General features: G+C 46.2%; 1 protein-coding gene across 5 annotated transcripts in view; it reads left to right on the top strand.

Moving 5' to 3' along the window:
- IFT46 (intraflagellar transport 46) overlaps positions 1-19,906 on the top strand; it is a 90,910-nt gene that overhangs the window by 29,369 nt on the left and 41,635 nt on the right. For all 5 annotated transcript variants that reach the window (XM_086956710.1, XM_086956707.1, XM_086956706.1 and 2 more), the window contains exons 2-3: positions 5,180-5,276; positions 7,360-7,433. In XM_086956710.1, the coding sequence (XP_086812836.1) occupies positions 7,392-7,433 (42 nt within the window). In that variant the 5' untranslated portion in view covers positions 5,180-5,276; positions 7,360-7,391. The remainder of the gene's footprint in view (positions 1-5,179; positions 5,277-7,359; positions 7,434-19,906) is intronic.

Here is a 19,906-nt window from a genome sequence, read left to right as displayed (position 1 = left end):
TTATAGTAAAGGTGCTAAAGAGGCAACTTTAGATCTTACGTAATAAAAAGGAGCAGAGGAGTGCGAGGAGGGGAGCGCTTGCGCTCAGAAGCCGAGCTCTGCGTATAGTGGCACTATTACTGCAGACAGCAAGTGATAGGTGCACGTGTAGCTATTATATGATGCACAATGTACATATAAGCAGCTGTAGAAACACGCCCTAGGCCTCTGTAGGCGTGAAAACGTAACGGAACTTAGGAGCGTTTGTAAAGCCATCTAAGCTGTGCAGTGTGAAGCGAATAGTGGCGCACTGGGCGCTTTACAAATGACGACACAAGAACAACATCATACTAGTACATCATATTAAGTACGTTATTTTTACACAGATGGACGCAGCTGTGGATTCAAAGAGTGAGCATGGGTCTGTAATAGGACCCGGAGCAGAACTAAGCACTCTGAGGACCTGGAGCGTGAAACAGGCTATGAAAGTCAAGTGAGACACAACAGGCCCTTAAAACTGAGAGAAACTGTATTTTTAAACCGGGTCTCTGGTAGATTAATGCATGAAGTGATGTGATATCACTGACAACGGGTGACATTTATTGAAAGTAAATTTGTAAACATGAATTTTGAAGCACTGAAGACCACATCTGACCAGCTGAGATGCCCGTGTGAACCAGGATAGATGTGCCCGTCACGTACCCTGGGTCAGCGGTTCCCAAGAAGGGGGGTGGGGGGGGCGGCTGGCGAGAAGGCACGGACTGCAAGGGGGGGAGGGGGCAGAGTTGGCCGCGTGGCTCACTGAGATTAAAGGGGCAAATTAAGTTGATGTGTGAATGATCTGCAAACAGAGCGAGATGCTGTTACAGTCCTACCGCCGCAAGTACTTCTTTTGTGAGTGAGTTAAAAAAAATCACAGAGGCCGGCTGGAGACAGTTTTTTAAATCAAGTTGATGTGTGAATGATCTGCAAACCGTATCAGATGGGTAACTTTTTTAAACTAGCGTGAGCACTGGGAGGAGGGAAGGTTGGAGAAATGAGGGCAAAATACCTCTATTTTCCAGCGTGCTCTGGGTCAGCCGGTTCCCAAGAAGGGGGGTGGGGGGGCGGCTGGGGAGAAGGCACAGACTGCAAGGGGGGAGGGGGGAGAGTTGGCCGCGCGGCTCACTAAGATTAAAGGGGCAAATTAAGTTGATGTGTGAATGATCTGCAAACAGAGCGAGATGCTGTTACAGTGCTACCGGCGCAAGTATGTCTTTTGTGAGTAAGTTAAAAAAATTGTTACATAACACACAGATCACACAGACTCGGAGAGAACCGGAAACTGGTAAAGCTGACAAAAGGGACGTAGATTACATCCTACTCTGACAAAAGCGTAAGCAGAGACCATTGCAGCCATGTTCTTTATAGACATAATAGCCTCATGCACGTTTCGTAATGCCTGCAGTCCATTAAATAAATAAACAATGGTGAGAAAGACAACATGGGAAGGAGCATGAGAGACGCAACGATGAGGCCCAATCGAAGGACTGGTACTTTACTTCCACACTGGAAGCGCTGGCTCTCTGCATTGTGGGCGGCGTGAAGTGGGAAGTGTGAAGATCCCTTTGAAGTGAAGCTCTCGGAGGCAGGCGGCACGGGGAGAAGCGCGTTCACGAGCACATGCACTGTGGCAAATCTGCTGTTGGTTTCAAAGCTTATTTGACCTACTATACTCCCGTCCAATTATCCCTTGCGGGATTAATAGGACGAGACCTAAAAAGGGGGTTACTGAGTGCGATTAGAGCATGTGGCTTGCTTAGAGCAATCCAGGTCTGGGTGAGATTAGATTATGTGAGTTACTCTTATCTGTTAGAACTTTGGGGCTACTGAGAGCAAATTGTGCATTGGGGTTATTGAGATCAATTAATGGTTAAGGGGTACTTAGAGTCACAAAAAGAAACCTTCTACTGAGAGATGTTCAGAACAGAGGTTAGTAGAGCAATTAGACCATATTTTTACAAAGAGAGTTCAGAGCATCACGGTTGTGGAGAGCAATTAGAGCATTGAGGCTGTTGTCAGGTATTAGAACATATTAGAGTTACAGTGAGTAATTAGTGCTGGAGTTAATAAGAGCCTGAGAGTTAGTTACTGAGAGGGATTAGAAGCATATATTAGAGATGGGTGAGCTAACAAAATTAACAGAGTAGAGCCAAGCCAAGGACCTGACTTGTCCAAGACAAGCCATAAAAATGTTGGCATGTAAATTGTGCATCAAACATTATGTAAAAATAGGATAAAGTCTCTTCAAAATGTAGTGTAATTCTTTGAATTTCACCCTGGTTCATCAGATTATATCGCTGCATTCAGAGGCATTTATCAAAAGTTTACTTTTTAAAATGTCATGCCCCACACCCCGCTCTTCAAACAATTCTAGTAGTGAACTAAGAAGCAACTCATTTGTCATGTGCATTCATATGTAGCCTAGATTCTTATTATACATGGAGCAACATTATAGTAAATTCCAAGCCAAACGTATGAGGTTTTTGTACAATGCGTTTCTGAATCTCAAATTGCAAGGTGCTTTCATGCGTGACCATAAAGCAAAAGGAGGTACAATGAAATGGGATCTAACAATTTGGTCAAGCAGGGTGGAATCCGGATTAATCCCAGGTATTCTGGTTTCACATTGTGCTTTCTCTCCTGTATTACATCAAAGGTTAATGCTTTGTCTTTAATTCTTGGAGCATGAGATTAGAGCGTAGGTGGCAGGTAAGAGCCACATACAAGTTTGATTTGTTTTGGGCTTGAGGGTACAAGAGACTTTGAACTAAAATAGAGGCAGGTCTCTGGTTTGAGCCTTCAGTGGTTCAACCACTTCTAGCATACATGCCAACATACCTGACTGGAGAAAGGTTTTCCATTTTTAATCCAAAAATTGCTTATTTTACTTTTCACACACCTAAAAGGGCCACCACTTCATTGCAAGTAAATGGGTAAAAGAATTTCCTGCTAATTATTTTCTCCCTCTATTCTCTTTTCTCTTCCAAGTGATGGCATGCATGTTAAAGTGTGCTGTTACTGAGTGATTAGAGGGAAACATTCCCAGCGTGACTGTATCATGAGCTTACTGGGAGGCTCCAGAGCAGGAAGTTACTGAGAGCAGTTCGAGTATGCAGTACATAGAAGGATTTGATTGTGTGCTTGCAGTATGTTGCCTTCCTGCCATGCACTCCGTCGCCCCAAACATTTGGCGACTTGTACTGCACTGCAATTATAATCAGTGCTGTGGTTGCAGTTGGGGAAATGCCTGATGGGAGGGGCAGGGGGCGCATGCAAGGAGATCTGCCACATGACGCTGCTCCTCAAAAAGGACTCTGAAGAGCGGCAATACAATATGCAAGAAATGGGGGATTGGGACAGGACTTACAAATACGGTGGAGATTTTATCGCGGGACAGTACTTGCGCTTAGAAAGCACCTGTGCATGTCCTGTTGTCTGATGCCCTGAATCTACTCTTTCAAAGTGTGACTAAAACATTGCGATCTGGCATTTGTAGGACATACATGGGGCATTAATATGGTAACCTATCACTTTTCAATAGTTTGGGGTGACTTTTCAAGCTTTCCAAGGCTTCCAATACAAAGTCTCATTCACTTTGTGATGCTGTGCTGTAGGTGGAATGAATAATAATGCACCTTATTAGGTAAATGTGTTGGCATTAGAGAATCCAGAGTCTGGTGTGTGAGGCTTGGGAGCTATGCTGAATCGCTTGCCCGTCTTCTCAGTTGATAGTCCTGCCCATTGCCTGCGTGATGTAGGAAGATGGGCTTAGTGAAATAGGGTTTCTGAGTAACATGGGCATGGGGTTATTGGGAGAGATGAAAGCATGTTGGGTAACTGGAGCAATTATGGCATGGGGTTATTCAGATGATTATGGCATGGGGTTACTAGGAGAGAGTAGAGCATTGGGCTTATTGGAAATTATTAGATCATTGGGGTTACTGATTGCGATTTAAGCATGGCGTTAATGTGATATATTAAAACACAGGGGTGTTTGAGAACGATTAGAGCTCAGTTTAATAAGAACACTTAGGATATAGGTCTACTGAGAGTGATTAAAGGACAAGGGTTGCTGACAGCTCATGGAGGATGAGGGTTCTTGAGAGCGTTTGCAGCAGAGGGACACTAAGGCTAATCAGGGTTGGGAATCATGTGTGAGAAGGTGATAACTTAGGTGCTTGTGAGAAATACTTGCGTAATACTACTAAAAGCTTTTGCCTGGCCATTTACTGTTTGCGTCGCCTTCAGAACGTAGAAGAATTTAAAAAAATTGTTTTAGTAACCTGGTGATGACGCTGCTTTTCTAGTAAGGGCAAATATCACTGAACGAGCAAGTGGGGCCTGAGGTGGCGACACTGCGCCTTTCAATGAAAGGTGAGGAGAACTGGACCTGTAGTGTAGGGTGGGTTGGTTTCTTTTACATGGAATCACTGCAATACCTAAGACCTGAGTCCTCTTTTATCTTCTCAGTTGATTGATTGCCCCTGCTAAGAAAGAAGTGTTTGCAATCATGGAATGGGATTCCATGCAACGCTGATTGTATTTGGCACAAATAAGGACCGACACTGGTGTCTGGCTCATTCAGTAGTCGGAGAACAGCTGTGACCTTGGTGTTCCAGCAATGGAAAGGGCTGGGGCACAGCACACCGCAATGAAGGAGTGATGGTGAGGAGTTACAGTAGGGATTAGTGGGCCAGATATAGACAGAGGTGAGATAACGCATAGATCATGGCCTGTATGATGGTGGTGAGAAATGTCGAGACATTGAGATTCTGTTGTAAAGAGCAGAGGTAATGGGTAGAGATTTCTTTAACTTGTGGTCCAGGCGTTGAAAAAAATTGGGGGACAGATGGGGGCACAGTTTGATATAAAGAGAGCATTTATGGTAAAGCCAGGAGCGGTATTAAGGCTTACCACCAAGATCAGACACTGAGTGTTGATCTGCTATAACAGTCCAGGTCTGTTAAAGCAGGTGGTCCATGAGCATAACTGCTCCACTTTTGATGTTTTCCTATCCAGTTGCAGGTGAAATGAAAGTATCATGTGTGAAGGCTGAATGTCATGCAAGTGACATTTCCAAAGAGAATGGGGAAGGTAGAACTGCATTAATGCATTCTTTGCTTTTTCAGCTCATTTAACCGTTAATCTTACTATCTAGACAAAACTAATTGAAAACCAGCCCTACGATGAGAGCCTTGAGATAAATGATTCAGAAGAAGTGGCAAGCATCTATACCCCAACGCCACGACAGCAAGGTAAATATGTTGAAATGTGCATGTTGTCGCAGTGTTATTGAAAGCACTATAATTTTGTTTCTGTGCAAAATCTTATATATGTATGTATATATACACACACACGCACACACACACTCTCTCTCTCTGTCTCTCTTTCTCTCTCTTTCTGTCTCTCTCTCTCTCTTTCTTTCTCAGTTTCTTTCTCTCTCCCCCACCATGGGTCTTATAATTTAAAAGCAATAACCTACAATGAAAAACCTCGGATGATGCAATAGGTTTCAAAATCTGGTCAGTAAAAGCAGTGACATTAGACTTTCATGGCATCTATTTAATCACAACAGATCAATAGTTGTACACTTAACTGTGGATTGCTCCATCAAAGTTGAAAACAAATCCCCAAAAGAGGATTATAAGTTTCCATGCACAGTAATGAAAGCTGAGTTTACAGAACCACTACACAGAGTACCACTGATCTCATTAATGGTTAAGAAAAAGGTTTGGCCTCTTCAATTGTAATGAGCAGATGCCATCTGAATGGAAAACTCAAGAGGCGTCAGCAATGTTGAGAAGGGCGAGTGACTAAAATGCATCCTTGGCTTGGGTAATGGGGGCTATAATTAATCTGATAAAAATATGTTAATTGACAAAGAATAGTCTACAGAAATCAACCACATGAACACAAAATATGTATTATTCTGTGTTGATCGGAGGGATGTACAGATTCCGAGAGAAGAGTGATGCTGAACAACTGTTTCAGTTTAAAGAGGTCCTGAAGGCTCCCATTTTATCAGAGAGGACAAACTAGTGAGACTTGATCAGGCTTTCATTTGAAAGCAGTAATTGAGTAGGAATGGTAGGAAGACAGAGGCAGCATCCCAAGTCTGAGTTATATTTAGGCATTTGTTCAATAGTGGCATAGCACTCTAGAAATGTGGTTGGCGGTCCTTCGTGATCGTTATATTTTTGCAGCACTTACCCATCTTTCTAAAACTTCTTAAAAAAAAAAAAGATCCTGGGTACTTTATGACCAAGGAAAATACCTGTTGGGTTCTTGCTATGACACTTGTGTCAACTTACTCTATGAAATCAATATCCAAATGAAGATAATGTATTCGCAGCCTAAACCAGTTTTGGACTTTTCATATCCCTTCTAGAGTGCTGCTAACCTTTTTTAGGCCAGTATTGTTTAAATTTACTGGGTGGGCTGCTCACTTTCAAAGGAGGTGTATATCACCTAACCTTAAACTATATTATGGACAACATAAGTGGCTGTCTCAGCCTGAATGAAGATAATACATGCATTCTCATGCGTACTAACATTTGTTGTAGAGATCTTCATGCTCTTTATCATTTCCTGGAGTTGATGCTGTGTGCCGCTCAGCTATAACAAACAGGATGGCTTTCAGGAAAGCGCTGAAAACATATTTGTACACAAAAACTCGTTAACCTTCAGGGTAGCCCATTTTAGCAATCATTATAAGCGCTGCGAGGCCTCCGGTATTTTTGGCGCTATATAAATATAATTTTTCATTTCATTTCATAGAGCACAAAGTATGGGAAAAGGAGAAAGACATGAAGCTAGCACTTTCGCTGCTGTGGAGTGGTGTTTCAAATCCTAATATTGCAACAATAAAAAGTATTTGTAGGGAAAGGGTGATGCATCTAGCATTCTCCAGCTGCCAAATGATTACGGAGGAACAGGCTCTGAACACCATTGCACTCAAAGCGACGATAAAGCTGTGAGTCATGTTGGTGCAATGCGTCTGAAGTAGACCCATCTGGGTAGACTGCAATCTGTGTGTGCACCAAATGCAGTTGCAAGACAAAGGAATCGGAGCACTAGTTTTTCAAGGTCACTCAGCAGGGGCCACACCCTCTTTACCATCTCATCATGCCACACATTGACCCTTTTGCATATATGCAACCGTTTTAAACTGCAGTATTTGGCCTAATTGTCTGAACCTCTGCCAGATGAAACTTGTTGTTTTGTCGAGCAATTGACTTCACCAGGATTAATGTAATGGAATATGCGTGAGTGACTTATTTGTGTGTTTTGTTGTTGTTTTGTGTTAAATGTCTGCTTTCTTTTCTTGTTGCTCCCAAGTCCCCAGGACCATTATCCCCCAACAGAAAGCCATGGCTGACAGCAGTGACGATTATGATGAGTTATCCCATAAGGTAATGTATAAGTTAAGAGAAATGTGATAAGTTAACTTTCAAGACAGTCGGATTTTGTGAACCTTGGGCCAGGAAGAACCACACTGAAGCCTAACTTGTTAGGTATACATGTGTTTTCTTTTGTTCTTAATAATTCAACATGAAGGGGGAGGGGTCTTGAAAGAAAATGTTTTGCATTGTAGGGTTTCATTAATATCAAGCACTGGAATAGCCCTACCAATGTGTAGGGTCCTGAAACATTTTTATGGTGTGTATATACATATATATGTGTAACCAAAACACGAAAAAGCGGCGTGCTTCTGCCTCTTACACGGCGGGCGCTCAACAGGATCGCCGATCCTTTAAATAAGTTCGAAAACTGGTATAGTCCTATTTGAAGAAACCAGAGTCGAGGCCCAAATATATTCTCAGTGCTCAAGGTTTATTTGGCAGAAAGATTAAACAGCCCCAACGCGTTTCGAGGTAAGCCTACCTCTTGGTCACGGGTGGACTCCACCCGTGACCAAGAGGTAGGCTTACCTCGAAACGCCTTGGGGCTGTTTAATCTTTCTGCCAAATAAACCTTGAGCACTGAGAATATATTTGGGCCTCGACTCTGGTTTCTTCAAATAGGACTATACCAGTTTTCGAACACATATATATGTGTGTATACTTTTTTTTATAAACCAGAGCATTTTTCTTTGCAGTTAAAGGCTGTGACCTGTCACAGGCTAAAGTTAATAATTATCTTTTGTTTTTCTGGAATGGACACAATAACTTTATATCACAGTTATGTATCTCACAGCCAACTTCACCCTAAGTAGCATTCTCATCTAGAAATCACACAGCATCTTCATTGATACAATCACAAACTTTGGCGTACCACTAACCACTGGTGCTAGTAATTACATCCTATGTCAAAACCTGAACACGCTGACTCCAACTCAAAATCACTCATCGAAGTCCTTGAAGCCTTGGTCCCGCCCCAATGAGTAACTAGACCTACCCACACTGTCGGACACCTCCTTGGCCCTATTTTTACCATTTTTAACAACATACTTGTCGAATTGCCCACACAAACTCCTGGGCAGACCATGTACTCATCAAGGTAAGCATCCCTGTCCTGGTCCAACGCATACTCGCCACCACCAGACCAGCCAGCCAAAACTGGAGCAACATGACTTGCAAGAACCGGAACACTACTCTTAACTGTCACTGACTCTAACACAGCAATAGCCTCCTCAAAGCCATCAAGTATTTCAACAATTGGATCATCTTCTGCGTTGAGTGCCTGGCCATCCTCAAACACAGCAGTACAACAAGATCTAGACTCCAGGCCAGTAGGCACATGAAGGAACTCGGACCGATGAAAAGCCAGTGCAAACAACTAGAGTGCAAATATAGAATGATCCAGGACAATGCAGACTGAGACACGTTAAAATCAGAAACATTAGCACCAAATGATCCAGACCACCAAGTGTGGAGATCTGGCGGACTGCATCAATGTAAGCACCAACAGAAACAAAGAAATCTCTGCCACAGTGAAGGATTCACCTCACAAGCAGCCTTCTCCAACTCAATCACCCCCTTGCAGGACCTCGCCAATAATCTCTTTGTTCTTCAGCAACAATATCAGCTCCATTTACAGCCACTTCAACCCGCAACCAGAACTGATAGACCTCACCAACTGCTTCCTAATCTAATCGTAAGAACCAATGCATCAGCCCCATGCTCACATCCATTATGAATGCCTCTTTCTCAAACTTCCTAGATGGTTGGAAAGATGCAACTGTCCTCCCATTTCCGAAGAAACCCTCTGCGAACCCATAAATGATTGCCAACTAAAGACTGATCTCCCTGCTACCATTCTTGGCTTAAGACTTCGAGAAAATCATCAACAGACTCCTTACTGAACACCTCCATGAACGCCAACAGCTCAGCATCACTCAGTTTGGTTTGAGACCCAACCACAGCAGGGAAGCTAAACTCATCGCCACCTCAGATAACATCCGCATTACTCAGGATGGGGGAGATAAGGCGGCTCTTGAGCTCCTGGACCTCTCCACATTTTTTGACACAGTCTCCCACACCATCCTCATCCAATGCCTGCATCACATCAGACTCCAAGGACATGCACTGGCACTTCCTGACTGGAAGGATCCAGTCAGTTAGCCTGGCACCAAACACCTCGGATATCCGTGACCTAATCTGCAGAGTTATGCAAGGATCCTCCCTCTGCTCGACCCTCTTCAAAGCATACATGATTCCTCTAGCCAGCATCATCTGCTCTCACAAGATAAAGGTCCTTTTTGACACCAACGAGACACAGCTCATTCTCTCCCTCATGGAAAAGACACCCAGTACTTTATCGTGTTCAAATTGTTCAAATCCTGTATCACTGAAATCGCCCTCTGAATGAAGACCAACTATCTGAAGTTGCGCACGGACAAGGCAGAAATTCTGATCTCCCAGAAGACCACTGCACCTGTTGGCCAACAGAGCTAGGACTGACATCCACCGCCACCACATACACCAAGAAGCTCTGCATCGTCATCAACCGCAAACTCAACTTGACTGCCCAAGTCCATTCTGTCACCGCTTCATGCTTCCATACACTGAAGCTGTTTAGGAAGATCTTCTAATGGCTCCCAATCAACACCCAGAAAAGCGTCACATACGTTCGAGGCATGTGGGCTGCTGAATTCATATCTGTGCATAGTCCGCCACCTAGTGTTGGGTCCGGATGATTGCACATTGTTGTCCTGGAAGAGTCTTCGAAGTATCACGAGATAGGTGGCTCCTCCCCTGGACTACAGTGCGCATGGGCATCGCCTCCATCCCCAGATTGTTTTTTTCCGCCATCGGGTTCGGATGTGTTTTCGGTTCCCTCTATCGGAACCGATAGTTGTTCGACTTTTACTCGAGGCCAAAAGGTCTTTAGGCTGGGCGTCGGTATAGTTGCGTTCGGGTTTCTTACTGACTCTCAGCTCCGATCTCCTACAACCCTTCCACGTGCTTTCGACGCGGACGGGCCTACACTACACCCTTTGCTATGGAGCGGACTCCATTCAAGAAGTGTCCGCTGTGTCACTCTAAATACTCGCACCTCGACGTGCACCCCGTGTGCAATACATGCTTGTCACCGGATCACCGTGAAGACACCTGCATGGCGTGTTCCAAATTTAGGAGTAAGAAGACTCTGGGCTAATCGGCTCCAGGCTCAATTGTCGGCTTCGGCGCCCCCGCCTGATGACATCTTTCAGGAATCTGTCGAGGAAGCGGACGACGTACAAGGATCGGACTCTGGCCCCGCGTCTGAGGAAGAGACCTATGACGCGAATGAGGAGGCCTACGACGAAGTCTCCGGTGAGGTAGGGGACGACGAACTGATTTGTGCCACGATGGGTGATAGCTCGGGGGAAGAGCATCCCCAACCAGACTCCGGGGTTACTCCCCGTCATACGGCCCAGGTCGAGGGATCGCCTTCGGGCCTTACCCAAGATCTAACTTTAAGTCCTACGTCCCCGCCCCCGGGCCCGGTCACGGACATTTCTGCCAAGAAACCGAAAGTGAAGCCAACTGGTCTCGCCCCTTCGGATGCGAAACCGAAACCGAAAGTGCCGCTAGTGAAGAAGGTTCTGGAGGCGTCAACTTCCACGAAACCCAAAATGGCCGACTTGAAGAGCCACGCCAAGATGGCCGACCACAAGAGCCGCGCCAAAATGGCCGACCCGAAGCCTTTGGGGTCGGCGCCGAAGGTGAAGGCACCCGACGCGGCTGCGTCGGCACCGAAAAAGGTCGCGGACCCGAAGACGGCTTCGAAGAAGCGTCACGCCGACGGTGCGCCAGGCCATGGGGCGGCGGCACCGAAGAAGAGGCCTACCGACGACCGGGCTCTCGGAGACGAAGAGTCGCTCGAGACGGTTCAGCCCTCGGCATCCCTTACAAAGAAGGTGGGAGAATCCTTAAGGCGGATCCAACAGTCTACTGTGGTTCCCAGCCAGGACACTGTAGTGCCTAAGCCCACGCCGAAGCCTGCCAAGGAACAAACGCCCATTCGTTTTACCCTTCCTCCCAAGTCGGCGCCGAAGGCTTTCGCGCCTAAGCAGAGCGGACACTCTCAAGAAGTGTTGACGCCGAAGGCTGCATTGGTGGTATCGAAGCTTCGGCTCCAACCGCTGGCGGTGGAGGAACGTCGTGAGGTGATCATCGACGCCAACACCGGGAAATTATCGCTCCTCAAGCGAAAGATTACATCGGAGCCGGCCTTGGAACCTTTTAGGATTCCACTCAAGAACAAGAGAGACTCTTCGGCTCTGATGGAACCTCTGTCTCCACAGGCCCCGGTACACTCGCCGGCACACTCCCCCGTGCCCGAGGTGGACGAGGAAGAGGATGAGTACAACTATCCTGCGTACTCGGATCCGGAAGAGGAGCATGTGCCCTGGACAGCAGGAGGCGACGCAGACGACCCGCAGTCGGGCCAGGACACTCAACTTTTCGCCGCGAAGACGTCCCCGACGGAGGACTCGGCGGCATTCAATGCATTAATAGAGAGAGCTGCAGCGAACCATGACGTCGAACTGCACTCCGACCCCGTGGATGCCGATTTCTTGGTCGACACCTTCTCGGTAGCCGAAAAACAAGTCAAGACACTGCCGATGCTTAAAGGGGTGCTGAAGCATGCACAGGAGGTGTTCAAGGAACCCACCCGGGCGCGGGTGGTCAACCCTCGCATCGACAGGAAGTATAAGGCGGCGCCCACGGACCCCACGTACATTAAGGGACATTTGCCATTGGACTCCCTGGTGGTGTCCAACGCTCGAAAAAGGGCGAATTCGCAGACTACTGGTGATGCTCCTCCCCCAGATAAGGAATCCAAAATATTTGAGGCATCAGGCAAACGCATTGCTGCGCAGGCAGCAAACATATGGAGGATCTCTAACACCCAAGCCCTGCTTGCACGTTATGATAGGGCCCATTACGACACATTAGAGGCCATCCTGCAACACTTGCCTGACCAATACAAGGAGGCGGGGGAGATGCTCATTCAGGAGGGTAAACTTATAACAAATGCATCCATCAAATGTGCCCTTGACGTGGCAGACACTGCCTCCAGGGCTATCAATACTAGCGTTTTACTTAGACGCCATGCCTGGCTTCGAATTTCTGGGTTCAAACCCGACATACAAACCACTATATTGGGTCAAACAGTGAATCCTGACCATCTGTTCGGCCCTGAGGTGGATGCCTCCCTAGAAAAGATGAAGAAAGATACCGAAACTGCCAAGTCTATGGGGGCTTTGCAAAGCCAGCAGTTTCGGGGGAGTTCTTTTCGCCGCTCCAATTCAAGAGGCACCTCAAGGGGCCAGGCATCCCAGTCAACGCAATACTACAAGGGTAACACCCAGTCCTCGTATAACAACAACAAGGGCAGGGGTGGCTACAGAGGCAATAATATCAAAGGCAGGGGACGTGGAAACAATGCCTCCAGGTCCACCGCCTCCAACAAGCAGTGACGTCTTGTCACTCCCCCCCGATCACACGACACCTGTCGGGGGGAGACTCCAGCAGTTCCTGCCGGCGTGGAGGTCCATCACCACGGACAGGTGGGTGAGGTCTATTATCCAGTGCGGGTACTGTCTAGAACTTACGTCCATTCCACCGGACATACCGCCAAGAGGCCGTGCTATGTCCGACGAGCATTTGACCTTGTTGCAGCAAGAAGTACTGGTCATGCTGCAAAAAGGGGCAATAGAGCTCGTTCCATTGCAAGAACGGGGAACAGGAGTTTACTCCCTGTATTTTCTAATCCCCAAAAAGGACGGATCACTCAGGCCGATCCTGGACCTCAGGCCCCTGAACTGGTACATCAACTCGGAGCACTTCCATATGCTCACATTGCAGCAGGTGCTTCCCCTGCTTCAGCAAGGGGACTTCCTAGCAACGCTGGATCTGAAGGATGCCTATTTCCATATTCCCCTGCATCCTTCACACAGAAAGTATCTCAGATTCAAGATCTTAGACCAGCATTACCAGTTCAGAGTCCTGCCGTTCGGGGTCACCACGGCACCGAGAGTATTTACAAAGTGCCTAGCGACTGTGGCGGCGCATCTCCGTCGCCAGCACATCCATGTCTTTCCGTATCTAGACGACTGGCTTATTCAGGCAAAGACGGAGCAGCAGTGCGTGGACCACGTGTCACGCACCATTCATCTCCTGCACGATCTGGGATTCTCTCTGAACTACCCAAAGTCCCATCTCCAGCCCGCCCACGTGCGACAGTATCTGGGCGCGACGATCGATACTCTGGCAGCCACTGCGCAGCCGAATTCAGTGAGAATCGCCAGTATCCAGGCGCTGATCCAACGGTTCAGACCCCAGCACTCGCTTCCGGCGAAGGTGTTCATGCAGTTGATAGGCATGATGGCCTCCTGCATCTCCATTGTCCCGCACGCGAGACTACATATGCGTCCGCTTCAGGAGTGCCTAGCACGTCAGTGGACTCAGGCTCATGGGCAACTAACAGACCTAGTGTTGGTGAGCGGTCGGGCATACAACTCTCTGCATTGGTGGAATCCACAAAACCTTTGCAAGGGCCGACCATTCCAAGAGCCTGTCCCACAGATCATCCTGACAACGGACGCCTCTCTCCAGGGATGGGGAGCGCATGTACTCCACTACACTGTGCAATGACTATGGACACTTCAGCAAAGGAAGATGCACATCAATGTGTTGGAACTGATGGCAATCTTCATGGCCTTAAAGGCGTTCAAAGTACATCTGTGCAACAAGGTCGTGTTGATCCGGACGGACAACATGACGGCCATGTACTACATCCAGAAGCAGGGAGGCACACACTCTCCACAGCTGTCTCATCTGGCTCAGAGCATGTGGAAGTGGGCCATTCAGAGGAACATCTTTCTCATGGCAGAACATCTCCCAGGCAAGGACAATCAAATGGCGGATCTGCTCAGCAGACACAGCCATCAGATGCACGAGTGGGAGTTACATCCATCAGTACTCCAACCGTACTTCCAAAGGTGGGGTCATCCAGAGATAGACCTGTTCGCCACAAAGGAGAACGCAAAATGCCAAAGCTTCGCCGCCAGATTCCCACACCCCCAATCACAGGGCAATGCGATGTGGATGAACTGGTCAGGCAGATTTGCGTACGCTTTTCCCCCAGCACCTCTGATACCGCTGGTGGCACGCAAGCTCAGGCAACACTCGATGACGCTCATCCTGGTTGCTCCAACGTGGGCTCGCCAACCGTGGTACACCACGTTTCTGGAACTCTCCGTGGTACCGCATCAAAGGCTTCATCTCACTCCCAGCCTTCTGACGCAGAGCCATGGCGACATTCAGCACCCAGATCCGCAACAGCTCAACCTGGCGATCTGGCTCCTGAAGTCCTAGAGTTTGGCTACCTTAATCTTCCTCCCGATTGCATGGACATTATTCGGGAGGCAAGAAAGCCCACTACTAGAGCTTGTTATGCGGCTAAATGGAAGAGGTTTGTCGTCTACTGCGTGGAGCACAGCATTGACCCGCTAGACGCTTCCATTCAAAACATCATATGCTACCTCTTTCACCTGTATCGTTGTAATCTAGCTTACTCTTCCATCCGCATTCACCTGTCGGCTATGGCAGCATACCTCCAGAATAGGCAGCACCTGTCACTCTTCAAGGTCCCTGCTATCAAGGCTTTTCTGGAAGGACTCAAAAGAGTCATTCCACCAAGGACTCCACCAGCTCCGGAATGGAACCTCAATGTGGTTCTTACAAGGCTGATGGGTCCTCCCTTTGAGCCACTACACTCTTGCGAGCTGCAATTTTTAACCTGGAAGGTTGCGTTCCTAGTAGCAATCACATCGCTACGGAGGGTCAGCGAACTGCAGGCGCTCACCATCCAAGAACCTTTCTTCCAGGTACATGCTAACAGGGTGGTGCTCCGCACTAACCCTAAGTTCTTACCAAAAGTGGTCTCACACTTTCACATAAACCAAACCATTGAATTGCCGGTGTTTTTCCAAAACCCAGAGACGCTGGCGGAGCGGATGCTCCACACCCTTGATGTAAAAAGGGCTTTGATGTATTATGTGGACAGGACAAAAGATTTCCGCAAAACCCAACAACTTTTTGTTGCTTTTGCCACACAACACAAGGGAAATGCAATCTCCAAAGCAGGAATAGCTAGATGGATAGTAAAGTGCATTCAGATCTGCTACGCTAAAGCAAAGCGCACTCTCACTATACCACCGAGGGCCCACTCCACTAGGAAGTTGGGGGCCTCTATGGCTTTCTTAGGTAACATTCCCTTAGAAGACATCTGTAGAGCAGCCACATGGTCTACCACTCATACTTTCACTAAGCACTACTGTGTAGACGTGCATTCAAAACAACAGGCAGCTGTTGGTCAGGCTGTTCTAAAAACACTTTTTCAGACTGCTGCAGCTGGCACGGGCGGCCGCCGCTAATGGAGGGACTGCTATGTATTCTATGCACAGATATGAATTCAGCAGCCCACATGCCTCGACCTGCAAATGCTACTTACCAGTATGCATCTGTTCTTGGCATGTAGGGCTGCTGACATTCATATCGCCCCACCCTCCTCCCCGGCGCCTGTAGCAGCTGCAGTATGTATTCATATACACATATATGCTCATAGCATGGTCATCACTCACTTCTCACTCCATCTCTGCCAATGGCTAAAAACAATCTGGGGATGGAGGCGATGCCCATGCGCACTGTAGTCCAGGGGAGGAGCCACCTATCTCGTGATACTTCGAAGACTCTTCCAGGACAACAATGTGCAATCATCCGGACCCAACACTAGGTGGCGGACTATGCACAGATATGAATGTCAGCAGCCCTACATGCCAAGAACAGATGCATACTGGTAAGTAGCATTTGCATTCCTTGTCACAAGCAAACAGATCAACAGGAATATTCTTCATGCCTAGAACAACAAAAAACTCACCCTAAGGCTGCAGACCATTCAGAACTCGGTGGCCAGAATCACTTTCAACCTCTTAACGCCTCACTTGAATCACACCACACCAGAAGGAGCACCACTGGCTCCCCATACACAAACCAGCATAATTCAAACTCCTCACTCACACTTTCACAACACTACATGACACTGGTCCAGCATAGCTCAACAGTCTCATCTGCTTTCACAAACCTTCCAGATACTCCGCTCGTTCTGACTCCTACTTGCACGCAACCCATGCATACGCAAAATCATTTACGGCAGTTGAGCCTTCTCCTATGTTGCTCCTAAATAGTGGAACAACCTGCTGCTACACAACAGAGCATCTTCCTCACTTTTTGAATTCCACAAGAAGCTGAAGAGTAGTGCCACTAAGCCATTGGTTATGTTAGACTTACACTGGCTCAGCACGAGGATACCCTCCCGAGTGATAGTGTGCTCTACAAATCTGCGTAGGATCAATTTTCACCTCAGATAGTTCACAAAATGAGGCCTTTCTTCCATTTTTCTCAAATAATTCATGGCCTGACTTTGCTCCAGTATCCGTAGATCATTTGAATAATACCATCAAAAAAATCAAGTCTGCTTTTTACCATGAGGACATCATTCCTGCAGCTATGATTGAAACATTTTTCACCTTTTCAGCAAACTATAGTATTGCCTAATAAATTGCTTATTAAATGAGTGCATCATCTCTGAAGCTCTTAAATATAGACAAAAATGGACAACCACTTTCCCTCGAAAGAAAATCTGATTCTTGCCTACTGTCTAATTATCATCCTGATATATGTCTTCCATGACTGGCCAGAGTTATAGAAAAATATGTTGTTGAGCAACTTGCTACATTTCTCAACCAAGAGGTTGTTAGCACAATACAAATCTGGCTTTCATAAAGGGTATGTTACTGAAAACACACCACTTAAAATCGACATTCACTTCATGCTGGATAATGGCAATATTTGCCACCTTATCCTTCTTGATTTATCAACAGCTTCAATACAATTGACCACAGACTATCTTAGAACCCTGCATTGGCTTCAGAGATAGGATCCTTGGATGTTTGTCCTCATTTCTGACCAACCGAAAAAAGCTGGTCAGGGTGGGCAACAGTATCTCCAACCCCAACTCTGTGACGTGCCGGAACCTTTATGGATCTATTAGTAGCCCAAGTAGCTCAATAAGGAGGCAGCAGTGGTTATGATTCAGAGTGTGCTGATGATACCCGTTTGTCCCAAAAAGTATCTTCACTCTGAGACCTCTGCACTAGCAGAAGATTTCTAACAGAGGTTCACAATGGGATGTCACTGTACTTCTGTAAGTAAAATCCTTAATAAACTGACGTTGTCCTCATTAAATGTCCTCACCACACCAAATTTAAAATGGACCAGTTAGCTGAATTAAACTTGGACTGTTTCTCACCCTCATTGCTAGATGAGGTTTAATCATTTCTGTGAGCCCGCAAATCCTTCACACTGCTGCAGCTACAAGAGCCTCTCTCCTCTCCCTAAATATCTTCAACCCTCTTCATCCTAGCAGCGGCTATTGTTCTGACTCACTTGGAATATGGCATTTCCAGTCGTGGAGGTGTGCCATGTTCATCCTTGATGCTTTGGGAAAGCTATACTACAATATGTGTCAATTAAAGTCATTCTATCAGCAGTGGCATAGGTAACTGGAACCAAAATGTTTGTTCCCTTATTACATGTAGTAACAGAACGTCATTGGCTTCCTTTAGAAGCCAGAATTACATTTACGTTAGCCGGCATCACATACAAAGGCCTTCACAATCAACACCCGGACTACCCAAGAGCCTTTCTTAAAATCTAAGGTGGCCTTGAGAACTCGAGGAGAATCAATTCAGCTCCTACAACACTGCCATTCTGCCTTCCTTTGGTGAAGCTCCTGCCATTGGGACCTCATTATGAATTCACACACCTCCTTCAATGTTTTAAAAGGATTAAAAACACACGTGTTCAAAATCTACCTGAGTTAATTCTCCTTCACTGACTTTTGCGAATTTGTTCTTACCTCACTTCTTTTTAAACTCCCCTTACAATTCTTTGACACCACAGTCCTAACCTCTCACCTTTCATCTCCGCCTGTCTGCATGTTGTTCTCTGCTTTTACCCTTTCACTCTTTTCAACTTTTGACTTGTTTTTATTCAAACAGTTATTCACTATCCTCCTACATATTAATTTTTCTTCCTCTGCGTTCCTTTCCATCCCTCCATATCTTTTACTTTAAATCCACATATACACCCTCTCAGCTTTACCTGCCTCATAGCCTATTTTACTTCTACCCTACTTCTTCATGCCAGCATTTGGCTCCTTTCTATGAGAGGTATCTCCAACTCTAGCCACCCTTTATTTCATATTTTCCTAACACTCTCACTCATAGCTCTCTCTTCATCTTACTCTCCTGAACCTTTTGCTGCAACCCGTTTCTGCCCTCTCATTTACCTGTGATATTTAGCTAAAGTTCTCTTCTTTTATTCATGGTATTCCTTTCCCCTGCACGCCATATTCAGACTGGTTTGAATTGCTGTCCTGGCATTATTCTTTGAGACCGTATGCCTTCAGTAGTTATTTTTCTCTTCCACATACGGTGTTTACCATACCCACCTGTTGTGTTCTACAGAGAGATAACACAGAAAACAGAATTAAAACTCCAGGAGCCACTTCAGTTTTTTATTTAGCACTTAGAGACAGCTTTTAGCGGTCTGGTGTTGAGGACCTGTTGTGGACAGTATAAACATTTCCAGTGGACTTTGGGTCAGGCCTTTGTTTACATTTGTTTGGTTTTATTGTCAACCTAATTTACTTGATTCTTATTGTTGGGTTGTCATTCCTCTTTCATTTGTCTCTCCTGTAGCTTAGCTTCCATACCGTTCTTTTGATTGGATGATTTGTATCCTTCCACTGCTCTCATTCAGGGAACTACTTGTTTATTTTTCCTTCAGCACTTTGTGGGTGTGAATGTGTTCTCCTACTCTCCCTCATATGTTGCTGCGATCATCCAAAGAATACTCACTTCTCTGTGCTCTCCATGTTGTTCCTGCTCCCCTCCAGCTCACATATTGCTTCCCCCTCTATGTGCAGCTTTTTTTTGTTGCTCTTTAATCTTTTGGTGTCCATATTCATCTGCCAGCTCCTCTGTTTCAAACACCCCTACTGCCTAGGCTTTCTTTGCACGGGCTTCTCACCTACCTGTTCATTCGTTGCTACCCTGTTAATCTTGTCAAGTCTTCATGTTGGTTAGTTCTTTTTTAAATACTGTCACTGAGGATCTCTCAAACAAAGGCCAAGCCTTGACTCGGAGTACTCTAATTTTTCATTCGCTTCAGAGTCACCTCTTTTGTTGTGCCAGAGTTGTGAAATTCCTCTTTGAGTAATTTCATTATTTAAGTTAGCCATGAACTAATGATAATAGTTGTCTAGTCAGTGTCCTTGACTGTTTCCCTCTATAAAATATACCCTTGCTTTCTGACAATATTCAGTC

This window comes from Lissotriton vulgaris, chromosome 2_1 (assembly GCF_964263255.1).
Source record: "Lissotriton vulgaris chromosome 2_1, aLisVul1.2, whole genome shotgun sequence".
Taxonomy (NCBI): domain Eukaryota; kingdom Metazoa; phylum Chordata; class Amphibia; order Caudata; family Salamandridae; genus Lissotriton; species Lissotriton vulgaris.
This window is presented reverse-complemented; position numbering and strand designations above follow the sequence as displayed.